General features: G+C 26.4%; 2 protein-coding genes across 2 annotated transcripts; both read left to right on the plus strand.

The window, feature by feature from the left end:
• Window positions 1-421: 421 nt before the first annotated feature.
• On the plus strand, window positions 422-16,740 carry LOC145838492 (protein RRP5 homolog). Its single transcript, XM_082946099.1, has 30 exons — window positions 422-547; window positions 968-1,111; window positions 1,717-1,881; window positions 2,060-2,174; window positions 2,485-2,613; window positions 3,270-3,385; window positions 3,902-4,031; window positions 4,277-4,449; window positions 4,644-4,718; window positions 4,786-4,902; window positions 5,147-5,321; window positions 5,580-5,698; window positions 6,307-6,458; window positions 6,916-7,006; window positions 7,252-7,362; window positions 8,274-8,472; window positions 8,794-8,957; window positions 9,329-9,426; window positions 9,628-9,722; window positions 11,321-11,427; window positions 11,788-11,981; window positions 12,117-12,213; window positions 12,831-12,982; window positions 13,245-13,452; window positions 13,760-13,943; window positions 14,318-14,519; window positions 15,391-15,535; window positions 15,816-15,961; window positions 16,274-16,432; window positions 16,698-16,740. The coding sequence occupies exons 1-30, from the start codon at window positions 422-424 to the stop codon at window positions 16,738-16,740; spliced, it is 4,131 nt and encodes a 1,376-aa protein (XP_082802225.1).
• Window positions 16,720-20,056, plus strand: LOC145830426 (protein RRP5 homolog). Its single transcript, XM_082938266.1, has 7 exons — window positions 16,720-16,838; window positions 17,073-17,243; window positions 17,758-17,855; window positions 18,165-18,333; window positions 18,970-19,129; window positions 19,399-19,570; window positions 19,762-20,056. Exons 1-7 carry the CDS (start codon window positions 16,743-16,745, stop codon window positions 19,922-19,924), a joined length of 1,029 nt encoding a protein of 342 aa, XP_082794392.1. The 5' UTR covers window positions 16,720-16,742; the 3' UTR covers window positions 19,925-20,056.
• The last annotated feature ends 1,395 nt before the right edge of the window (window positions 20,057-21,451 follow it).

Consider the following 21,451-nt stretch of genomic DNA (forward strand, 5'->3'; position numbering starts at 1 on the left):
ACAATTTGACATAAACACTCTTTTATACAAATTAAAAGTTTTATTATCATTAAATGAGTTAAAAAAACTTTATGAAAGTAGCTTTACAGTTTTTAATGTATAGATTATCCATATATTCTTCTAATAACATAATTATTTGTTCATGTTTTATACAAAGACCCAAAGTATTTTTTAATTCTTAGTTATTATACAATGTTGAAAATTCTAATAATTATTGATAGTAACTCAGTTTATAATAAGAAAAACTTCAGCAAACTATTTAGGATATGTTTTTGTTATTTATTCTTACTTCTTATTTACTTTAAATATTTTATGAATCAAAACAAAATATTGTTAGCAAATAGTCTGTTTTTGAGTTTTACAAATTTCTAATAATTTTTTAGAAATTAGATAATTATTTTAGTCAATTATTAAAATCGCAATGGATAGTGAAACTTGTTTTCCCCGTGGCAAGCCCAAACCAATGGAAGAAAAAGAAAAGAAGCACAGAGAAAAAATGAGAAAAGAAATTCAGGCTGAAAATGCTGATAACTACTTGTTTGCAAGGGTTTGCATGTTTTTAATGTTATTTTTTTATACAAAATATACTTCTTAAGTAAATATAAAAACCAAAATGCATAAGTTTCAAGTTTTTCAATAAAATTTTCACACTAATAATAATTCAAAAGATTAGACTAATTTTATAAACTAGTTTCTTAGTTAACTTAAAGATTGGTAGTTATTTTAAATATGTTTTACACGATTTTTATGTAATTGATATAAGTTTGGAAGAAAGTATGTTTACAAAAAACAATTTTTATTTTGAAGGAGTTTTATACAAGAAAAATACTTTTTATGACATGTATAAATTACTAAGATAAGTGTTTTTTTAAAGACTTATAAAAACAGTAAGTTTACAAACTGTTTACATTAGTTTTTAATTACTAATTGTAGTAGATGATATAAAAAGGAAATAAAATATTTTTAGAAAGCTGTCCACACAGACAAGGCGCCAGTTAAGAAATCAAAGAAAAAGGATGATGACCGCCCAGAAGTGCTGGCAAAATGTAATATTAATGAAGAAGATTTAGTTTCAAAAAAGCTCAAGAATGTCCACTATCTTTCATACAAGGTTTTATATTTGTGGTTTTGCTAGAGAAATAGAAAAGCACTTAATTCTTAAAAAAAATTATTTGTAGATAAGTTTTTAAAAGTATTATATCAAAAAGCTGAAAATAAACTAATTTATAAGTTTTGTATTTAAAAGCAACTTATGTTAAAATTTAGGAAAGCAGATAAGCATAAATAGTATTCAATAAACTAAGTTTGATAATATAACAGTTTATTTTTTATAAATTACATATAACCAATTAAAAAATTGGTTTTCTACACTTTATATCCCACTTTTCTTTTATTAGTTTTTGTTTTGTTAATATAAATATTTTTAGATAATGTTAGCCTCTTAAATTCCCTGAAGATTCTTTTTATTAAGTTTGGAAAGTTCAATAGATACAACCTTAGACTAAATAAAAATTAAATATCTTTAAAGATTTACAAATATTTGTTAAAAACTAAATCATTTCTTAATTCCAATTAAAAGCAATTTGTGCCTGCTGTGTCATATAATGTATATAAAAAACAATAAAGTGTGCATAAGTATTAACTTTTTTAGATATTTAATTATAATAAAGTTCATAGTTAAAATTTAAAGATATATTTATTTCTACATATCAACAGAAAGTGCAGCCAGAAAGCTTGATATTAGGAGTTGTGACTGATGTTGATGGTTTTGAAGTGAAAATTTCACTGCCATTTTCAATGAATGGAAAGCTTGAAGCATTTGATGTTCATCCCTCATACAAGAAAGCTCTGACTGATAAGTACAATGGTAATTCTGATGAGGTTCGTTTTGTAAAGTCCACTCTGATTGAAATTAAAAGCTAAGCATATCTGATATGACCATGATTTAATTATATAAGTTAAAAAAAGCATAAAGTTAGTATTATAAAATTGACTGTAAACTATAGTTTTGTATTTGAAAATTAGACATACAAATAAATATTTGCATTTATGTTAATAGGAAGTGAAACCTATGGAGGAGCTGTTTGAGCCAGGACAGCTTCTGGTATGTAAAGTTAAAGAAGTTGTAAAATCTACTATTAAACTGACTGTTGATCCAAAACAAGTTAACTCAAGTGAGTTATTATACTCATACAGCTTAAATTGAATTTTTAATTATATATTCTGTGCATTTTATATTTTATGAACATATCAGTTTTTGAAACCAATGTGATCATTTTAATAAATTAAAGTTATCACTTTCTAAATACCCAAGTAATGTGGAAAAAGCTAACTGTTAATAGACTGAATATTAAATCAACTTAAAATTTAACTTATATTAGAATTTCATATGAACTACCATAAAACAAACCAAATGAATTAATAAAGTTAAAATTTATGTGGTATTTAGTTTCAGATCTTAAAACTTAAGTTTTTATGTTCTAGATCTTAATTGCTCGCTGATGAAATCAAACATGCAAATAAATGGGATTGTTATGTCAGAAGAGGAGAATGGATATTTGATTGATGTTGGTATCAGGAATGTTAACGCTTTCCTTCCACATAAAAGTAGAGGTTAGTATCTTAAAATGATATTATGATACATATATAAATCAGGGTTGCCAAAAAACTTGGAAACCTGAAATAACCTGGAAAAACTTGGAATTTGATAATTTAGGCTGAAAAACCTAGAATTTGAGAAATTAAAAAAAAAAAACTTGGAAAAACCTAGAATTTAAAACAATTTTTAAATGTTAAGTAAAAAAAAATGATTTGACACAAAAAGTTTTCCATGTGAATAAAATTTTTTCGTTATCATCAACATTTTTTTCTAACAAATAACACATTTGAAATAGCTTTAAACTATCTTTTCAATGTTTTTATACTATTTAACACAGTTTTTTGTCTTAAACTTAACTTAAACTGTAAATATACCCAAAAATGTGTACTTTTAAAAACGTGGAAGAAATTTTGTAAACCTGGAAAAAATCTGCCTAAACATTTGGCAACCCTGATAATTTGATAAATTTAAAGTTATAAACCTTTTGTCGCTTTGTTTTAAATAATGTTGTCCAAAATAAAAGCTTACAAATTTATCTTGGTTTATCGATATTTTTTCAAGCTTTAAAATTAATTTTACATACGTTATAGTTTGAGATAAGGAGTTTAAAGTTTTGATCTTAATAACAAAAAAGTTTTATGTATGTTTATAGTTTGTTAAAATTCTTTAGACACAGAAGAAGAATTGTCAAAGTTTGATCTTGTTCGTTGTGTCATAACTAATGTGAAATCAAATGGAAAAGTTATACAGTTGTCAAACGACCCTAAAAGAATGAACAAGTTTCAGGTAAGTAATATTGTAGATGTCACTAGATACATAGCAGTAAATAAGAACTTGAACATTAATTCAATTATTTTAAATAGTTTTTACTGGTTTTTAGATTCGTTTTTAGGTTATTTTTAAAATAAAAATATACAAATGTTTTATTTGAGTTAGTTTTATAAATAAAGTAAGTTTTTTTTTCTTAAATTGAGTAAATGTCTATTAATTTTGCATGTTCTATAAATTCTCAAACTTCTATACAGGACCCAAGCAGTATCAATAAAAATCAGCTTTTGCCAGGAACATTAGTTAAATGTACCGTTGATAAGGTATACTTAATGGTTTTAATTTTTTTTTTGTTTTACTTATTTTGAAACTTTATATTAAAGTAGTTTTGATGAAATTCAAATGTATACAATGTTTTTTTAACATACACATTTTTGTTCTTTATGATAAGAATTGTTTATTGTTACTCAGATGGTTAAATACATAACTAAGAGATGATTTTTCTACATAAAAAATTGAAAAAACAAAACACAGAAATTAGAAAATCAGGGAGAGATTTTGAAGTTTGGAGAATTTTACGGAAGTATCAGCTTGCCTGCGCTTTCTAGCGGTAAAAAGTTTGACGAAGTTGAAGATGAGGAGGAAAATGAAAACTCTGAGGAAGGTTTGGAATCTTGAAACAAATACATAGTATACTTTCGTTTGAAGTGAATTTTTTCTGAAAATAAATAAATTTTCACGGTGTTTTCGGATTAAAATTTTCTCACTCTTGAATAACAATTAAGAATATAAACTGTTTTTTATTAGTACCTCTAAGAATAGTATTTTTTAAGAAATAAAGCTACCAATGTTTTTTTTTACATTATGTTGTCATCTTAATTAGTTTTATCAATAATAGTTTTTACACAGAGAGCAAAGGAAAAAAGAAAAAAAGAAGAAACACTGACAGAAACATGTTTGGTGATAAATTAAAAATTTGCTGCGTTGTTTATGTAAATTATGATGATGAAGTTTTCTGTTTCACCGATAAAAGTTCTGTTTGGGTTGACACTAAAAGAGAAGCTCATTTGATTAAATTGGCGGTTTGTTTTGTTTGTTGAAATCTTTTACACTACTAAAATGATTAAAGTATCAGTTTAGTTTTCAAAAAAATTCTGTTTTGAATACCTTTATGAGACCAACTGATTTCTTTTGATATATGCAATAGTTAAAATTGCGCAAAACAATATTAATTGATATTTTTGTAATTTTTATAATCCAATTTATATTATCACAGGAAGAGTTTCCAGAAAACGAATTGAGTGAAGTTAAAATTACTCACTGCATCAAAGGAATTGGTATTATGGGAGAAGTAAGTAGTTATACCTTGTTACTGTACTATTGTCTATTTTAAATATTATAAATGATAATAATTACAGGTAAGAGGAGAAAAGGCAGTTGTTTTGAAGTGGAATCTTTTTGACAGGCAGAAGAGTAAAGATGAAGAAAATTTGATGTGGGAAAATTTTAAAGTTGGACACAATCCTAAATCCAAGGTAAATTAGTTAAAACAATTCTGATCTTTATTTTTGATAAACTTGAATTTTTATGAAATACAATTAAATATTAAACATTTTACTTAACAATAATTTTATTACATATGTAAAATATTGTTCATCCGTGTTCATTAAAGCAGAGAAGCAATAAATAAAATTGTTGTTTTTGTCAAACTACAGTGTAACGACTAATATTTTCTAACTAAAATACTGTTCAGCCTTTAACTTGTGATATTACATCTAGATTATGTCAAACATGACGTTAGAAGGTGTATTGAGTCTCGCAACCAAGCAATCAATGTTGGATTCAAACATTAGATCACTAGAAGATCTTAATGACGGAGACCTTGTTGATGGGATCATTAAAAATTTCAACATCAATAACGGCTTGCAAGTTCAAATCGGTACTTATTCTAAGGGTTTGTTGCCTTTTATATTTTGTTATCAAAGTTTTAAAACCTAAAAAAATGAAACAAATTCAATTTAGTAAAAAAAAAAATTATAACAGTAATATGCATATAAAATAATTATAGACTGTAAGTATCATGCTTTTTTTCTTGAAATTCTATAGAAACGTAGCTTTAATTGCAGATTGAAATCATACCACTTCGTCCCTGCTAAACCTTACTTTGATAAATTGTCAATTTGATATCAAAAAACGAATTAATATATTTCAGATGGAAACTGGATACCATCGTTTTTAACAAGAGGTTTTGTACCAAACGTCCATCTCAATGATATAACTTTGAAAAATCCAGCTAAATTCTTTAACGAAGGCGACAAAATTAGATGCAGAGTAAGTTTCTATAGTATGTTGAAGATTAATAAAAAAGTCACTGGTTTTGCTAGAAAACAGTCATAAGAAAGAACTAAATTTAATATTAATGTTTAAAATAAACAGGAAAGTTTTTTATATGATTCAAGGATTTTATCAGGGTTATCATAAAACCTGGAAACCTTAAATTTGAGAAATATTAAAAGAACCTGGTTTTTGACAGTTTTACATGTAAAATAATAAAATTCGGATTAAATAAGGAACATCTATCATATACAATTTTTTTTTGTATTAGTTAAAGTTTTATTTATCTTAAAAAAACATTTAAACTGGTACAACAGTATAAGTATCTTTTCAATATTTAATACCATTTAAAGAAGTTTTTTACCCTATTTTTAATTTTATACTAAAGATGGAAAAAGTTGTATCTTCAAAAACCTTAAAGAAATTCAGAAAACCTTGAACTTTTTTAACCTATGGCAATCCTATTTTAAAAGTTATATTTTTCGTATACCATAGCAGTGCTTCCTTACTGTTCACACATTAGTCTTGAAGTAAGAACAGAGTAGTCAGTTTTTCTTCATAGTGAAAAATATAATCAAATACGTAGCATTTAAATAATTTTTCAGGTATTAGAAATAGACGCAGCCAACAGAAAGCTTCGTCTCACAAACAAAAAGACTCTTGTCGGGTTGAAAAACAAAGAAGTCATAAGCAGCTTCGATCAATTAAAAGCAGGAATGATCGTGCAAACGTTTATTGTTAAAAGACTTCATAATGGGTAATTAGTTTATATATATATATATATATATATATAAGTATTAATATATATATATATATATATATATAAGTATTAGTTTAAAAAAAATACTAATCACATACATTGTTTCTTACATTGTAAAGAAACATAAGTAATTTCATTTATTTTTACAAACACTATTTCTAAATACTTTTATGCTTGAAAATACATAAAGTATTAAATGTAGCTTGAATAACTTATTTAATTTTAGAAATGAGAAATATTTTAATTACGTTTTTATACTTTTTCGTCGGGCGTTACATTAGGTGTCAACAGTAAAGATTTACAATTTGTTTTAAAATAATCAAATCGACTTATTTGTTTAGTTTTTTTTAATATAAGTTATTTAACAAGTAAGTTTTTTGTCAAAGTATTAAGATATATTTATTTTTTTAAGTGTATTGTTAGTGTTCTAAAGGTTTAAATTTTAATCAAACAGATTGATAGTTCGTTGTTTTGGTGAAGTAAAAGGTTTTGTGCCAAAATATGAACTTGGAAGTGGAACCCTCCTTGATTACGAAGTTGGGCAGGTAATAAATGATTTCTAATTTATTTAATTATTTAAAGATATTTTTTAGATCATTTCGAAAGAGTTATAGGCAATCAATATACAAGTGTTATTTATTTTTTATTTTTTTGAAGTTTTATTGTTATTCAAAAAAAGAAAATATAAAAATGAAGTACAAAATAATAAATACAAAAATACGAAATTGTTTGTATTGTAAAGTTTAATCTTAACAAAACTACAAGATATTAAAATAGTTAAATTTCTCAGGTTAAACGTTGCAGAGTTGTAAATGTGAAATTGGAAACTGAAAAAGTTACCATGTCTTTCAAGCTGAACCCATCGAAGAAAGTTGAAACTGCTAAACTTCCTACTAATATGGTTTGTTATTTTTTATTTTAAACACTCATTAATCTTCGCTTATTTTACTTTAAAATACTTTTTTACTTATCATACGTTTTTCTACGGTGTATAAAACCTAAAAATGTTTTGATTTCGTTATTCTAACCGTCTAATCAGTTAAGGATAGAAAAATGTTAATCGTTTGTTTTATACTCAGAAATTTTATTACAGTACTTCATTATATTTTTTATAAATAAAAATCTTGAAATATAATTAAAATGTCAATATAACTTAAGGGCATAGGGGGGTCCGACATTTTTTTTTTTTTACTATAAATAACATTGGATCTTATATAAAAGCTTAAAGTACAAACTACAAGCCAGTTTTTATAGAATTAAAAAATATTATTTAACTTTTGAGATATTGTAATTTTTATAAAAAGTTTCCAATACAAACGTACGGACCACAACTTTTTCGGGGTCAACTTTCTCGGAAATTTAAAAAATCACAAAAAACCTATATTCTCCTTCATTTTTTGAGATAGAGACCTCACTAAAAATTTTATTTTTCAAAATTAAAAAAAATCCTGCAATCAATCTTTTTAAAATTTAATAATTAATACACTTTCTGTGAAAATTTGAAGAAGATTGCTTAAAAAATAAAGGAGGAGATAGATTTTTAGTGAAATGGTCTTTTTTTGCGTTTTTAGTTTGCACCTTCCATTGGGAACCTATTAAGGTCACCGACTTTGACTGCTCATATCTCAAAAAATACTTTGAATTTTTTCAAGCGGTTAAAAATGTCTGATAGCTCAGATAAAACTCTACAAAATAAGATCAACTTGTAAAAATCAAGGTGGACCCCCCTATGCCCTTAACTTATCATGTTATTGCTTATACAGTTTTGAATGCACATTTATAAATAATAAACAAAATTTACAAATTTTGCAGGTGTACACATGCAAGGTGATGAGCAAAGATTCGGACAAATTGCTTGTTGAAGTGTCGCATGAAAGCAGCAAGTACAGGGGAGTTTTGACAATGAACAACCTCACTGATTACACGTCACTTTCTCCTTTCAAGTTTGAAAGCATCAAAGTTGGAGATTCAATTGAAAATTGCGTAGTTATCAGTTCTGATCCTCTAAAATGTATGAAGTTATTTTGATGTTAAATATATTTTTTATATAAATATTTTTTCATTGAATAATTTAAAACTGAGAGCTTTCTAATCCGTCACTTTCTTTTCGTTTAATAATTTTTTAAACATCTTAAAAACTTCATATGATACGTAAAAACTGTTCAGCTAACAAATTAGAGCTTGAAAGCTCAGTTAATTTAATTTTTTGTAAGTGTTGAAATCAACAGTTTTCCAAAAACTTAATTTTAAACAAAAGAGTTTTTATTAAATCAGTTGAATATAATTTAAGTTTTTTAGATTAAATTAAACAATAACATTTTATGCTGTATAGTGAGCGCGAAACCATCATTATGCGAGTTTCACAAGAAACATTCAAACCTTCAAGCTGAAGACCTGCAAGAAGGTCAACTCATACCTGTTGTTGTTTCGCATACGTGTGAATTTGGTGTTTTTGTTAAATTAACCTCTGGCATTCTTGCATTGTCTCCTAAAAAGGTAAGTTGGACTTTGATTATCTTTTACTATGTCTTTATTGTTTTTTGTAAATTATCTACTAGAACAATTGCTTTATTTTCTCAGAAGGTTGTTTGAAGTGTAGATTTTTCATTAAAATTTTATTAATGTTTTGTTGGATAAATTGTCAATTAGTTTACTTGTATGTACAATGTGCTAAAATAATTTTTTAATGTAGTTTTTCCTTTTAAGTTTGTTTATTACAGTTGATATTATCTTATATGTTATTTTTAATTACCTCATTTCAAGTTTTCTAGATAAATCAAGTGCGTTGTTTTGCAGTTGTTTTTTAGTTATTCTTGATATTTTATTTTTAGTATTTTACAACAAATAATATATTTCTATTTTTACAGATGTTAACAGATAGGTTTATTGATTCAACTGCAAATATCTACAAGGATGGACAATCGGTTATTGCTATGATACATGAAAACAATGTAGAAGACAAAAAGTGTGTAGCTAAAATACTTAATATTATTTTTTAAGTTTTCAAGCTTGAATATTTAAAAATGTGTTTTTTAGTATCAAGTTAAAATTAGTTTTATTCTGTACTTGTTTTAGTTTTACTATTTTAGTTTTATGTAACATTTTATCAGTACCATTTAACATATAATGCAATAACAAAAAGGAAATAAATGAAAAATATTTTTAGGGTAATTGTTTCACTCAAGCCTTCAGATTGTGGTAAAAATTATGATCCACATTCACAAGTTGAAAAATACATGAAGCATCAAAAATTAAATACTGGTTTGTTTAAAACAATAGCATAAAAAAATTGTTATTTGTCATCAGTTGATTAAGCTGTACTATTTGAATACTAAAACCTGATAGTTTGTGATTTAGTTATCAATGTTATGTACTTATGACTATTTATTGAGTTTCTTATTAAAATCAATGATTAGCTAGTGAAAAGTTTTACTAGTTATATTATTATTATTATTATTATTATTATTATTAAGTTTATTGTCCAACGAAGGACCTAGGCATTAAAACCTAAGCCACTTAAACTGAAAGACACTAACATAAAAAGAAAAAAACAAATTACAGTGTTTAAATAAACATAAACATAAAACTTATACAAGACACAAACTGAATAAATTAAAACTTTCACAACCAAAATATTCAACGATTCCAAAGTCATGTTTTATAATAATTAATATATTAAAGTTTATTGCAAACAAAATACAAAATAGAAGTACTTTTCGGACACGCTCTTCAGTATTTTTTCGTGTCAAAACAAGCTGAAATAATGATTAACTGATAAAAACTAATAAAACTAAGTATTTAAGAAAACAAATTAAATTTAACACAATAGTAATAATTAACAAATTAAGGCAATCGTTTAATCAGAAATAATATAAATGTAACACAACTTTACTAATCAACTAATTTAAGTTCAACGAATTAAACAAAATGGTCGAATAAACAAATTTCTTTTGTTTACAGAGCTCTGGCTTTAAGCTTAAAATGTATATAGCTTCTAAAGTTTTTAGGTGAAATTCATTACGAGCAACTGATATTATTAATATATGCATGCATTTCAAACTAAATAAAATAATTATTAGTAAGTTTTAACAATCTTATATAATTGTTTTTAATAAAATACCTAAAAGCACACTATATATCCAAAGTAAGTATTTTATTGGGTTCAAATAGAAATATCTAACAAAGTACGCATATTGGATATTTCAATATATACTTTGATTAAAAAAAAAAAATATTTAAAAACTATTTTTAAATGTAACAAATGGATCTATAAAGCTATATAATCATTCATATTTAAAATTTTTGCAGATTGTACTGGTCTTGAAGTAGGACAATTTATTGAAAATATAAAGGAATGTGAATTATTGAAAAAATATTCATGCAAAGTTATTGCCGATAGCACAGGGAAAGAAGGTTTAATTGAGTTTAATTATAAAATTTTATTGTATTATATATTTTGAATCTTTTTAGTTAAAAATAAAGATAGATGTTTTCTATTTTGATTACTCAAAATAAAAAGTTGAAATTATTCTATATGATTGAAAATTCTAAATTAGTTGTTCTATTGCATAATTTATTTCGGAAATTTTTACTTTATGTAGACATTTTTTATGTGTAAGTTTATTCATTTGAATATAAAATTATAAGTTACAACAAGTAAACATACGTTATTTAGTTGAAGTCTAGGAAAAATTTTAATAAATAAACAGAAATCGTTTTTCTAGCTTATTAAAAAAATGAATTTTTAGCTAGTTTGACTATAAAGTTGAACAAATATAGTTTTGTAATTTTGTGTTGAAAATAATTTATTTAAAGCCTAAAACTAACTTTATATAAATCATAATCAAAAATATTCACAGATGAAATAAAGGAGGCAGTAGTTGTTGATATTTCAAACAAAGAAATTGTTTTAACTAACAACAAAAAGGTTCTTCAAGCTTACAAGAAAAATTCCAAGTTGCCAAAGGTACGTCAATAGTTATCAAATTAATTATTGAACAAAGTATTAATTTTAATTATGTACATTGTATAGTCTTAAATTTTTTAAAAACGACATCAAATTTTTGATAAAGACTTATGTAAAACAACCATTAAAAAAAACATATGTATAAAGTATAGTTTATGTAGTGATAAATATTATAGAATGTAATCATATTACCAACAATTGTTATTCTTAGCATAAATAACATTTAATAAAAAGTCTTGTTTAATGGCCAGCTTAGAAACTTCTCCATAATGGTTAAGGACCACTGTTGTAAACAAATTGAACACTATGGTAGCTATAAAATAATAAGAATCAATTAAATAAAAATATTCCCTTGCTCAGCTACCAAAACAAGGTGTTCCAGTCGAATGTGTTGTTTTGCATTCGAACCTTGATGTAACTAGTTGCGTAGTGGGGGAAACACCGGCGAGTCACGTGGCTTTGAAAAACAGGATAGTCAAGTTCATTCCAAACTGCAACCAAGATGCCACGGCTTCCAAAAATGAAAAAGTTGCACTTGTTCTCTGCAAGACCCTGTGAGTTAATCTGTTGATTGTAGTCTTATTATGTAATATTTTTTTTTAGATCTTAAGATAATTAAAATTATTTATTTCACAAATTTCATTTTGAAAAATAAAGTAACTCTAGTATGATGTGTACTGTTTTTGCAGTGGAAAATATATCTTGGCTAAACCTGTTAAATCAGCACCCAAGAAACATGTATCAAAAGAAAGAATGAATCCTAAAGATGTTGAAATTGGTACTGAGGTAAAAAGTTATATATATATATCATAGTAATTATCTTAATATCTTAAGTTTATTATCATAGAAAATTAGAAAATGACATGTTGTATAATGTTAAAATTTTTAACTACAACTTTATTTCCATAGTTACGTTGTTTGAAATATCAGTTACAACTTTGTTTGCAAATTAGTTAAAATTTAATTACAAACAAAGTTGTAACTAACTGTAACTTTAAGCAGTTACAAATCCATAATTACGCTGCTAACTTTATTTGTGACTCATAAAATAATAAGAATAAAACATAAATTTCTTAAGAAATTTACATCAGTTATTGTAGTATTGCAACTACTCTTACACATATAACAGCAACAGTTAATACAATCAGACTACTTGATTAAATGATAAAATAATGAATGCCAGTCTTTAATTTTTTTTGATTAATTATTAGGTTTACCAAGTATATTTCTAGTTGACAAGAAAAATATGTTCAATTAGATCGACTCAACTGTATTAAAAAACTTTGTGCATAAAGCGTCAAACTTTAAACACGCGTAAAAGAGTCTGTTTTATCTTATATATAATAAATGTATTGATAGAATATTGTTATTCTTGAATTTATTAAAATTTTATGTTTTAAAAGGTAACAGCCGTGGTGCGTTCAGTCAGATCAACTCATCTGATCTTGCACGTCACTTCGCTTCCTCTCAATTTGAAGGGGAAGCCAATTATTGGACGACTTCATTTCAGTGAGATGCTGTTGGATTGTAAAGACGGCGATTATCCACTAAGAAAGTAAATAAATTTGCAATATAATTGTCCCAACTATAATTAGATTAAAATTGTAACAAAAACTATATTACAACAATTTTTTGACACTTTATATCTTGTGGCAAGTTTATTTTATTATAGTGCACTGAATCTAGATAGTTTTAATAACAAATCAGCTACAATATATATTTTTTTAAACAACTATTTTCATTTACAGTAAAAATCTTATTAAAAAACTGTCGTTTGGATTAAGTTATTTTATTTTGAAATAAAAAATACTTTACAGATTTCAGGCGAACAGCGAGATGAATTTAAAAGTCGCCGGATTCTTTAAAATGAAAAGTCACCTTCATTTAGACGTTACAAAAGAAGAATATGTTACAAACCTCGAGCTTTCTCAACACAGTGATGTCATAAAGCGCAAAATGCCGGAAGCCGGTCAGCTGGTCAACTGCATGGTGAAGGAACCTTTGAAGAAAGGTAACGACCCCAAAGTAAGTTTGTCGTGACGTCATAAATATATTTTGTTTGTTTAATAAACTCCAGTATTGAACTACATCTTGCGTAAAGTTTTGAAATATTTTAAATTCAAAGTGAATAATATCTTTCTGTAAACCTGTTACTTAATTCGCAATTCAGCCATTTTGTTTCTACAATTTTTTATATATGTAGCAGCAGTTTAGTTTATTTAAAAAAAATATTCTAAGGTTTTAAGTGAGTTTCAAAAACTAAGTTTACCCAAAAAGTAATCCAAACAATTTACTTTTAAAAAGCATGAGCTAAACAACTTTCATTGCACAGAGTTCAAGTCTAATGTTCCGGTTGGAGATAAGTCATGAACTGTCAGGTGTCATAACTCCGGCGATGCAACTTTGTCATCAACTTAGCAATGACAAGCTGAAGAAGTGTCCCGTGAAAAGCGGAATGTACGTCACTTGTCACGTGACTGGAAAGCAGGGTGACAAAATCCATTTGCTAAGAAAAGGTTTTTGATTTTTTAGTATTGTTAATTTTAATGTGGATGTACCTCTTTCTTCGTTTACATAGTATGAGGTATACCTGAGTGCATTCACCATATGTCTGTGTTGAGTTTATATTTCTTAGTGAATTTACTCGGTCTTGGTTGCTTTTTAGGTGACGTTTTCAATTTATTTTAAATACTTAAGAAATTTGTAGTGTGTAAAAAATTAATATAAAAATACAGTTAATTTGTGTGTATTAAGACCAGACCTGAGCAATTAAAATAAGTCTAAACTTTAAAGTTTAAATAAAATGCAGTCGTTTTTATTGCCTGTTATAAATTTTCCTACTTTTTAAAAATAATATAAAATAGTATTAACAAGATCATGTAATTTTCAGGAGTAATCCAAGGATCAGGTGACAACGTGATCAAGCAGGGATCTGTTGTGCCCTGCAGGGTTGTTGAGGTCGTTGACGATGGGTTGCTAGTGGCAACATTGCTTGGAAAAAAGGGTAGGGTCGATATCTGCGACATTGATGATAATTTCCATGACAACCCAATTTTGAAGTACGGTAAAGACTCAAAACACAAGTACATCAGGTATAGTAAAATGGTTTTCCTTTTTTTAGAGTTTGATGTGTCAACTTTTCTACGGATTTATTTTTTCTCGTTCATTTAATTTTCTATTAAACACACATCTTAATGTGTTATTAGTTTTTAGGATCTAAAATTCAGTATACAATTTTTTTAAAGTTAAACCTTAAATTTATTTTATTATAATGATAAGTTATTATGGTCAAAAATTGCTGTAAAAGCAAGACTCGATTTCAAACGACGCTCCGGGCTCTAGTAGCTCGTTGCTAATGGTAACCAGTTAAAATTGGGTCGTGTGATCGCTTGAAAGCAGGGTCACAATCTAGACGCAAGTCTGGGCACGATTAAATATCTGAACACCAAAAGTTTGTTTGTTTTTGAAGTCACAACGTTGTTTGCACAACTTGTCAACGAAATTGATCAGGCAAGTTAATTCATGAAGTATGAGAAGTTTGAAGTACGTGTTGACATTTCTGTAAATCTGCACTAAATATCAATTGCAGCAAACATATCCAGCGACGGAAAAAAGTTTAGAAATTAAAAGCTAACAGTTTTGTTGTCATTTTCACAAGTACTATCAAAAAGAGTTGCCATAACTTTTTTTTCTGTATCTTAGTGCTTGTAAATACTATTGTTTTTACTTTTACGTCGTCATGCGTCTTGGCAAACTAAAAGCAAATAAGTATAGATTTCAAAGCCGCTAAATTTAAAGGAGGTCTAAAAATAAATGTTTTACTTATAATACTAATTTGCCTCGGAAATTTGTTAAATGACGTTTCCGGTAATAAACATGTAAAAAGTATAATCTAAATCATAAGCTAATAAAAAACACAATTTTTGTTCAAAATATTCTATATAGTTTAATCACTTTCAATAGGTGCAAAGTCATGGATGCCAGCAATGAAAAGAGACTTATTCTGTCCATGAGAAAATCCGATATGAACGAAAAATCCGAAAAATCAAAAGTAGATGATTTGAAAGTCGGACAAAAAATGAAGGCATACGTCAAAAAGTTCACTAAAGTTTGTTTATTTGTTTTATATAATGATGGTAATCGTTAAAAAATATATAAACTAGTCACTCCAAATTAATAAAACAAATTTTTTGAGTTTCTTATCTTTTTGCTTGTTTTACATATTATATAAATATTTAAAATTTATATAAAAAGGGAGAAAAACAAAATTGAATAGTTTTTTTTTAGTAGACTAGAATATTTTAGGATTACTTTATTACAGTTTAATTTTTAAAGTTATAGTGTTTGTATTTTGGACAATGTTGCTAGCTAATTATTTTTTTCCACAGTTTGGCCTGTTTTTGTCTGTGTCGCGTGAAGTAAGTGGTCGCGTCAACTTAACCAATCTTACCAAGTATTATGTCACAAAAGAAAATATGGACAAAGTAGGAGAAGTATTTACCCCTGGAAAATTGGTCACCTGCGCTGTTATAAGGTTAGAAAGTATTGAAAGTATTTTTTGAATTTTATTAAAGTTATATCTGAACGCCTAGGAAGAAATAAACTGTTTTAAACATTTTCTTGTAAATTAATTCTTTATAAAAGTAAAAAGATTTTTAAATTTGTGACGCCACTAATATTTACTAAAACGTTTTCAAAATTAGTAAAGCACAAAGTTGTAACGCTACATTGCAGTTTGATAACTAAATATTTTTCTAAATCTTCATTCTTGAAATAAGTTTTCTTGCTGAATTTTCTTAGTATGTGTTGTTGTATTTGTCAGCAAAAAGTAAAATTATCATTTTAGTGTTAAGGGCAAAAAGGTTGAACTCTCCTTGCTTTCCGACCACACTGGTGTTGACGATTGCATTCCTGAAAGTTTGAATCTTCCAATGAAACTCAGCAGAAGCAACAAAAAAAAGAGAAAATTGTCTGAATCATCAACAGCTGCGAAAGTTGCATCAAAGTTTGCTAATTTTTGTTTAATGCATCAAAGCTGATAAATCTTTTAATTATTTAATTTTATTGTTAACTTTTAAAGGAAAAATAAAACCTCCGATGAAGTTGATTCTGACGATGTGAAAGAAACAGTTTCAAAACCTCAAATTACAATTCAGGTTTGTATTTTGTTAGTTAAATTTTATACTTGCAAGAAAAACTTTCAAAGCATGTCAGTTGTTTAATTTTTTTTTTTTTTAATTTTAACAAAATAATCTAAAAAATTGTTACAGGAAAACCTTGATGAAGATACGTGTGGCAACGATGACGTTATAACCATGTATGGAAATGATAATGACGTCACAATGAAAGAAGATTCTGAGGAATCCTCCGATGACGAAGAAGGTTATAACGACATAGTTCCCGCCAAAAAAGTTAGAAAATATTTTAATTTAGTTTGATAAGTTTCAACTTGGAAAAATTCTTTAAAAAGTCAAAACACTTTAAAAACAATAAGTGTAATTCTTACTCAAATTAATTTTATTTTTTACAAAATTTTGTTAAATTTAAATGTGTAGTATTTCTAAATTTTTCTTTTTTGATAATTTAATAATAAGAGTGAAGTATTGCAAGAAAAAAATCTATTTTGTTTATACAATTCATTTCAGATGAAAAAGTCAACGTTGAAACTAAGCAAGGAACAGCAAATAGAGAATGAAAGGGAAGCGATGAGAATGGAGAACGACGTCATAAAGCAGCATTATGACGTAGCAAACAACTCGACTATGGACGTAGAAACTTGCAAAAGACTAGTTGCTGAGAATCCACAAGACTCCAGAGTTAGTTTTCATACAAAATAGACTTTATTTTTAACTTCAATTTTTTTAATTTTGGAATACATTGTTGCCACTTGTTCATAAAATTTTCGAAGAAATAACCATTCTTATCTACATCGTAATAAACTAAACAGTTATGAACATATATGACTGTCACTTAGATAAGAAAAGGTCCCGAAAACTTTTTTCAATGGACAATTTTTTTCTGGCTAATAAAATTGTTTACATTACAACAAAAAAATCTCATTAATGTGCATTTACTTAAAAAATGTGTTAAAGGCGTCTTTACGTTTTGATAATAGTTGTTTTAGGATGAGTTTAAAATTAAACAAATTATAAACTAATAACTAGTTAAAAAAGATATACTTCGGCAGACAATAAACGAACTATCAAAATAGCACAGCGCAATATTTGATGTAATTAAATGCAGGTCTTAATTGAATACATATTAGTACGATATTATGTTTACTACATAGTAATTCAATGCACTAATAAATATTTTTATTCAATATTTCAGTTGTGGCTTCAAAGAATCGCCTGTCATTTACCTTCTGAATTAACTCAAGCCAGAAACATTATTGAAAATGAAGCACTTAAGAACACTGAAATTATCAGGTAATTATTATTATTCTGTTGAGAAGTTAACAAAAATTTTGTCTCTCTTCTTTAAATACAATGGTTATCAATCTAAAATTAACAATTATAAAGCTTAAATGAATACTTTTTTTCTACTAAATACAACTTGAATATAAAAGAGAAACAATATAGCTGGTTGATGTAGTTGAATTTATTTGTTTTAAATATCTTCAAAAGTACTTGAACTGGCACAGTTAAACTTTTAAACTAATTTTTCGCTGTAGAGGTCTTCATATGTATTATATACACAAACTATCGCACCACACTTATTATTATCAATTTTTTCAGTTCTCCATCAGATTACTTGAACATTTGGATGTTCTACATTAACATGGAGTTAAAATTTGGCAATGAGTCGAGTGTTCAAGCAGTCAAGGAGAAGGCAATGCAGTGCAATGACCGGAAAAAAGTTCTTGATCATTTAGTGGAAATTTACAACAATCAGCAAGACTATGAAGTAATAATATTTTTTAGTTTAAATTAATTTTATGCAAACAGTGTTGAAAGTTTATTATTATCTTATATAAAATATAAACCCTAATATGATCCTAAATTTTTATATGAACTGTTAGGTCAATTTAACTCTTTCATTAGTTTATATTCGTTAACGCATCTGTTCTTTAACTTATTAATATTGAAGCACAAAGTAGGGCTGCCAAAAAACCCGAAAACCTGGAATTTTTAACATGTTCAGTATTAAAATTTCGATTTGACACAAAAATCTATCATTTGAATAAAATTTTTTGTCACCATCAAAATTTTTTTTATTAAAAAACACATTTAATTAGCTTTACAGTATCTTTTCAATGTTTTTATACTATTTAAAACAGTTTCTTACCTTCAGCTTAACTTTAAACTAAAAATAGACCCAAAAATATGTATTTTTGAAAATGTGGATAAAATTTGCCAAAAATATTTGGCAACCCTGATAAAGTATCTCCATGTAAATTTAATTTCTAATTGCAATAATACTAGTTTCTTTTTTCATTTACCGCTTTGATACTTTCTTCAACATAAATTAGACGAATGCTGCAATTTTTTTATGAAGAATTGTTTATTGTACTACTATTTTTATTTTTTATTTTATTTACAGAAACTTGACGAATGTTACAATGTGTTGATGAAGAAATACCGCGATAACGACACCGTGTGGATGAAATATTGCAAGAATTTGATTGGAAGGGGAATGATGAAGGAAGCTGAGGAAATTCACAAGAGGGCGCTAACAAACAATAACTTCACCATCAAGACAAGTTAGTTTGTAAAAAGACTTGGTTTGTTTAACTAACAAAAATACAATGACAAATATTGGAAAATGAAATGTAAACAGTCTAAAAAAATTCTTATTAACTGTGACTTAAATCTTGCTATGAAATATTTATTATTTTAATTTTATTACTCTAATTGTTTTATTGATTTTTACCGAAGAAATTTACATAGATCTTTGAATAAAAGTCATATATTTTTACAGAGAGAAGAAAAGTAGTTGATAATTAGATAACATTTTCATTTAATTTTACAGAAAGAAATTTGATAGTTGATTACGCTGCTGAGTCGATCAACTCCGGTGGCGATTTTGTCAGCAACGGAATTGTGGAGTTCGAGAAACTTCTGCAACATTTCAAAAAAGACACTTATATTTGGAACAAATATGTAGACTGCTTGCAAAAAAATCGCATGATCGAAGAATGCAGGTTCGTAAAAACTTAAATTAATAAATTTTGTAAGGGTATTTATTAAAATCCGTAATTTAGTTTTTTCTTTAATTTTAATTTCAAAAAGTATTTATTTATTAAAACATATTTTTTAAACCAGGTTTATTTACGTTTATATGTATATTTTTTTTGTATGACGAGTTGTTAAATTATTATCTATTAAATTAAAGGAAAGCTTTCAAGCGTTTGGTAGAAGTAAACTTCAGTGGAAATAAGAATGAAAAGAACTTGAAAAAATATTTGGAATTTGAAAAGAAGCACGGAACATCTGCTATGGTTACCCAACTTGAAAATGTTATGAATGAAAAATATAACAATAAAATCCAAGATTAAGTTATTCTTGATGCACTTTTTAACCAAATTGTTGTTATATCGTTTTAAAAAGTCTTTTAAAGTGTTTATTGATTTTAGATTTTAAACGATTTTGTCACTTATTTGGTTTAAAGATTTAGGAAAGTTTTTTAGAGTATACGTTTTTAGCTTCATTTCAATAAGTGAATAGTTGTTTTTATTTGAGTCTAATCTAACATTTCGATCTATATAAGTTTTGTCTAGGAAATAAAGTGATTCTTAAATGCTTTTGTGATATTTATTAAATATATAATGTTTTTTCTATTACTTTATCAAAATTACTTACTGTTGCTTCTGCGCAATTTAGTATTTGATTGAAAACCACCCAAGGACGACAGTCTTAAGCCAATTAGCGTGATTACACAAGTGGTTAAGTTATGAATAGGTTATATTCTAAAAATATATTACTTGAACTTACATGTGCTAGTGGTTTCTCAACAAATGATATTTCCGCCATAATTACAGGTCTGAATAGAAAGTTTTGGTATGAAAATTTAAGTCCTAATATTAATGTAATTATTTTCTTATGAATACCACGAAAGTAAATTAAGTCAGGTAGATTTTTCAAGTTTGTACCGTGTTTCCTTCAACTTTTTTAAAACAATATCAAAGTAAAGATAAGTTCGAAGTTTGCACAATACTTTTGTTGTAATACTACCTGTTCACAGAAAATTTTAAGAAATTATGTTTAATGCAAAACTATGTTATTATTGATAGAAATAATATTTACAACATTTAAAAAAATATTACGTAGTATTGGTTTACTACTTTGAAAAAAGTTTTTATTGTATTAAGACGGGTCAGCAAACTGCGGGCCAAATGCAAAGTTTGTCTAAGTACAAAAGAAATATTTTCTATATCTACAATCTTCAGCTCTCAAGGAACTTTCCAGCTAAAAAAAAATATTTACAAACAATAAAAAGTATTTATGGTAAAATTTACAGTTATGATCTTTATTTAATATCCAATAATATTTACTAAAGCTCTATTATTGCTTGTTGCATCAAATGTTTAATTTTTTTTTATACTGATTACTATAACTATTTAAAAACTGACCGGCGACTTACAAGACTTACAAACGGTTCCCGATCCCTACATTAAGTCGATCTTAAATAAGCGTCTAATTTAAGGAAGTTTAATGTTTTTATTTAATATATATTAGTTTACAAATTTATTGACCCATAAACAAGTTTATAAAACAATGTTTCACCCAATTGATGTTAATAAGATTATCAGTTATAAAAAGCGTATTATTCAAGTAGAACATAGTTTGATTTTAATCATTTCTTTATGCTGACCTAAAAACATTTTTAAAGGTTCTTAAGGTACAAAATATTTGTCTTTAGTAAAAACTATTTAGTAACTTGGACTATTTCTGAATATCTATCTAAGCTAGTGATTATTTAGTTGTTTGTTAGTTATTAAAGCTCCATAACAACTTACGTTCTTGGAAAAAAAGAGAAAACCTCTCAAAAAGTAATTAAAATAAAAAACGGATCATGTATATAT

The sequence above is a fragment of the Thalia democratica genome, chromosome 1 (genome assembly GCF_965202585.1).
Source record: "Thalia democratica chromosome 1, ktThaDemo2.hap1.1, whole genome shotgun sequence".
NCBI classification, from domain to species: Eukaryota; Metazoa; Chordata; class Thaliacea; order Salpida; family Salpidae; genus Thalia; species Thalia democratica.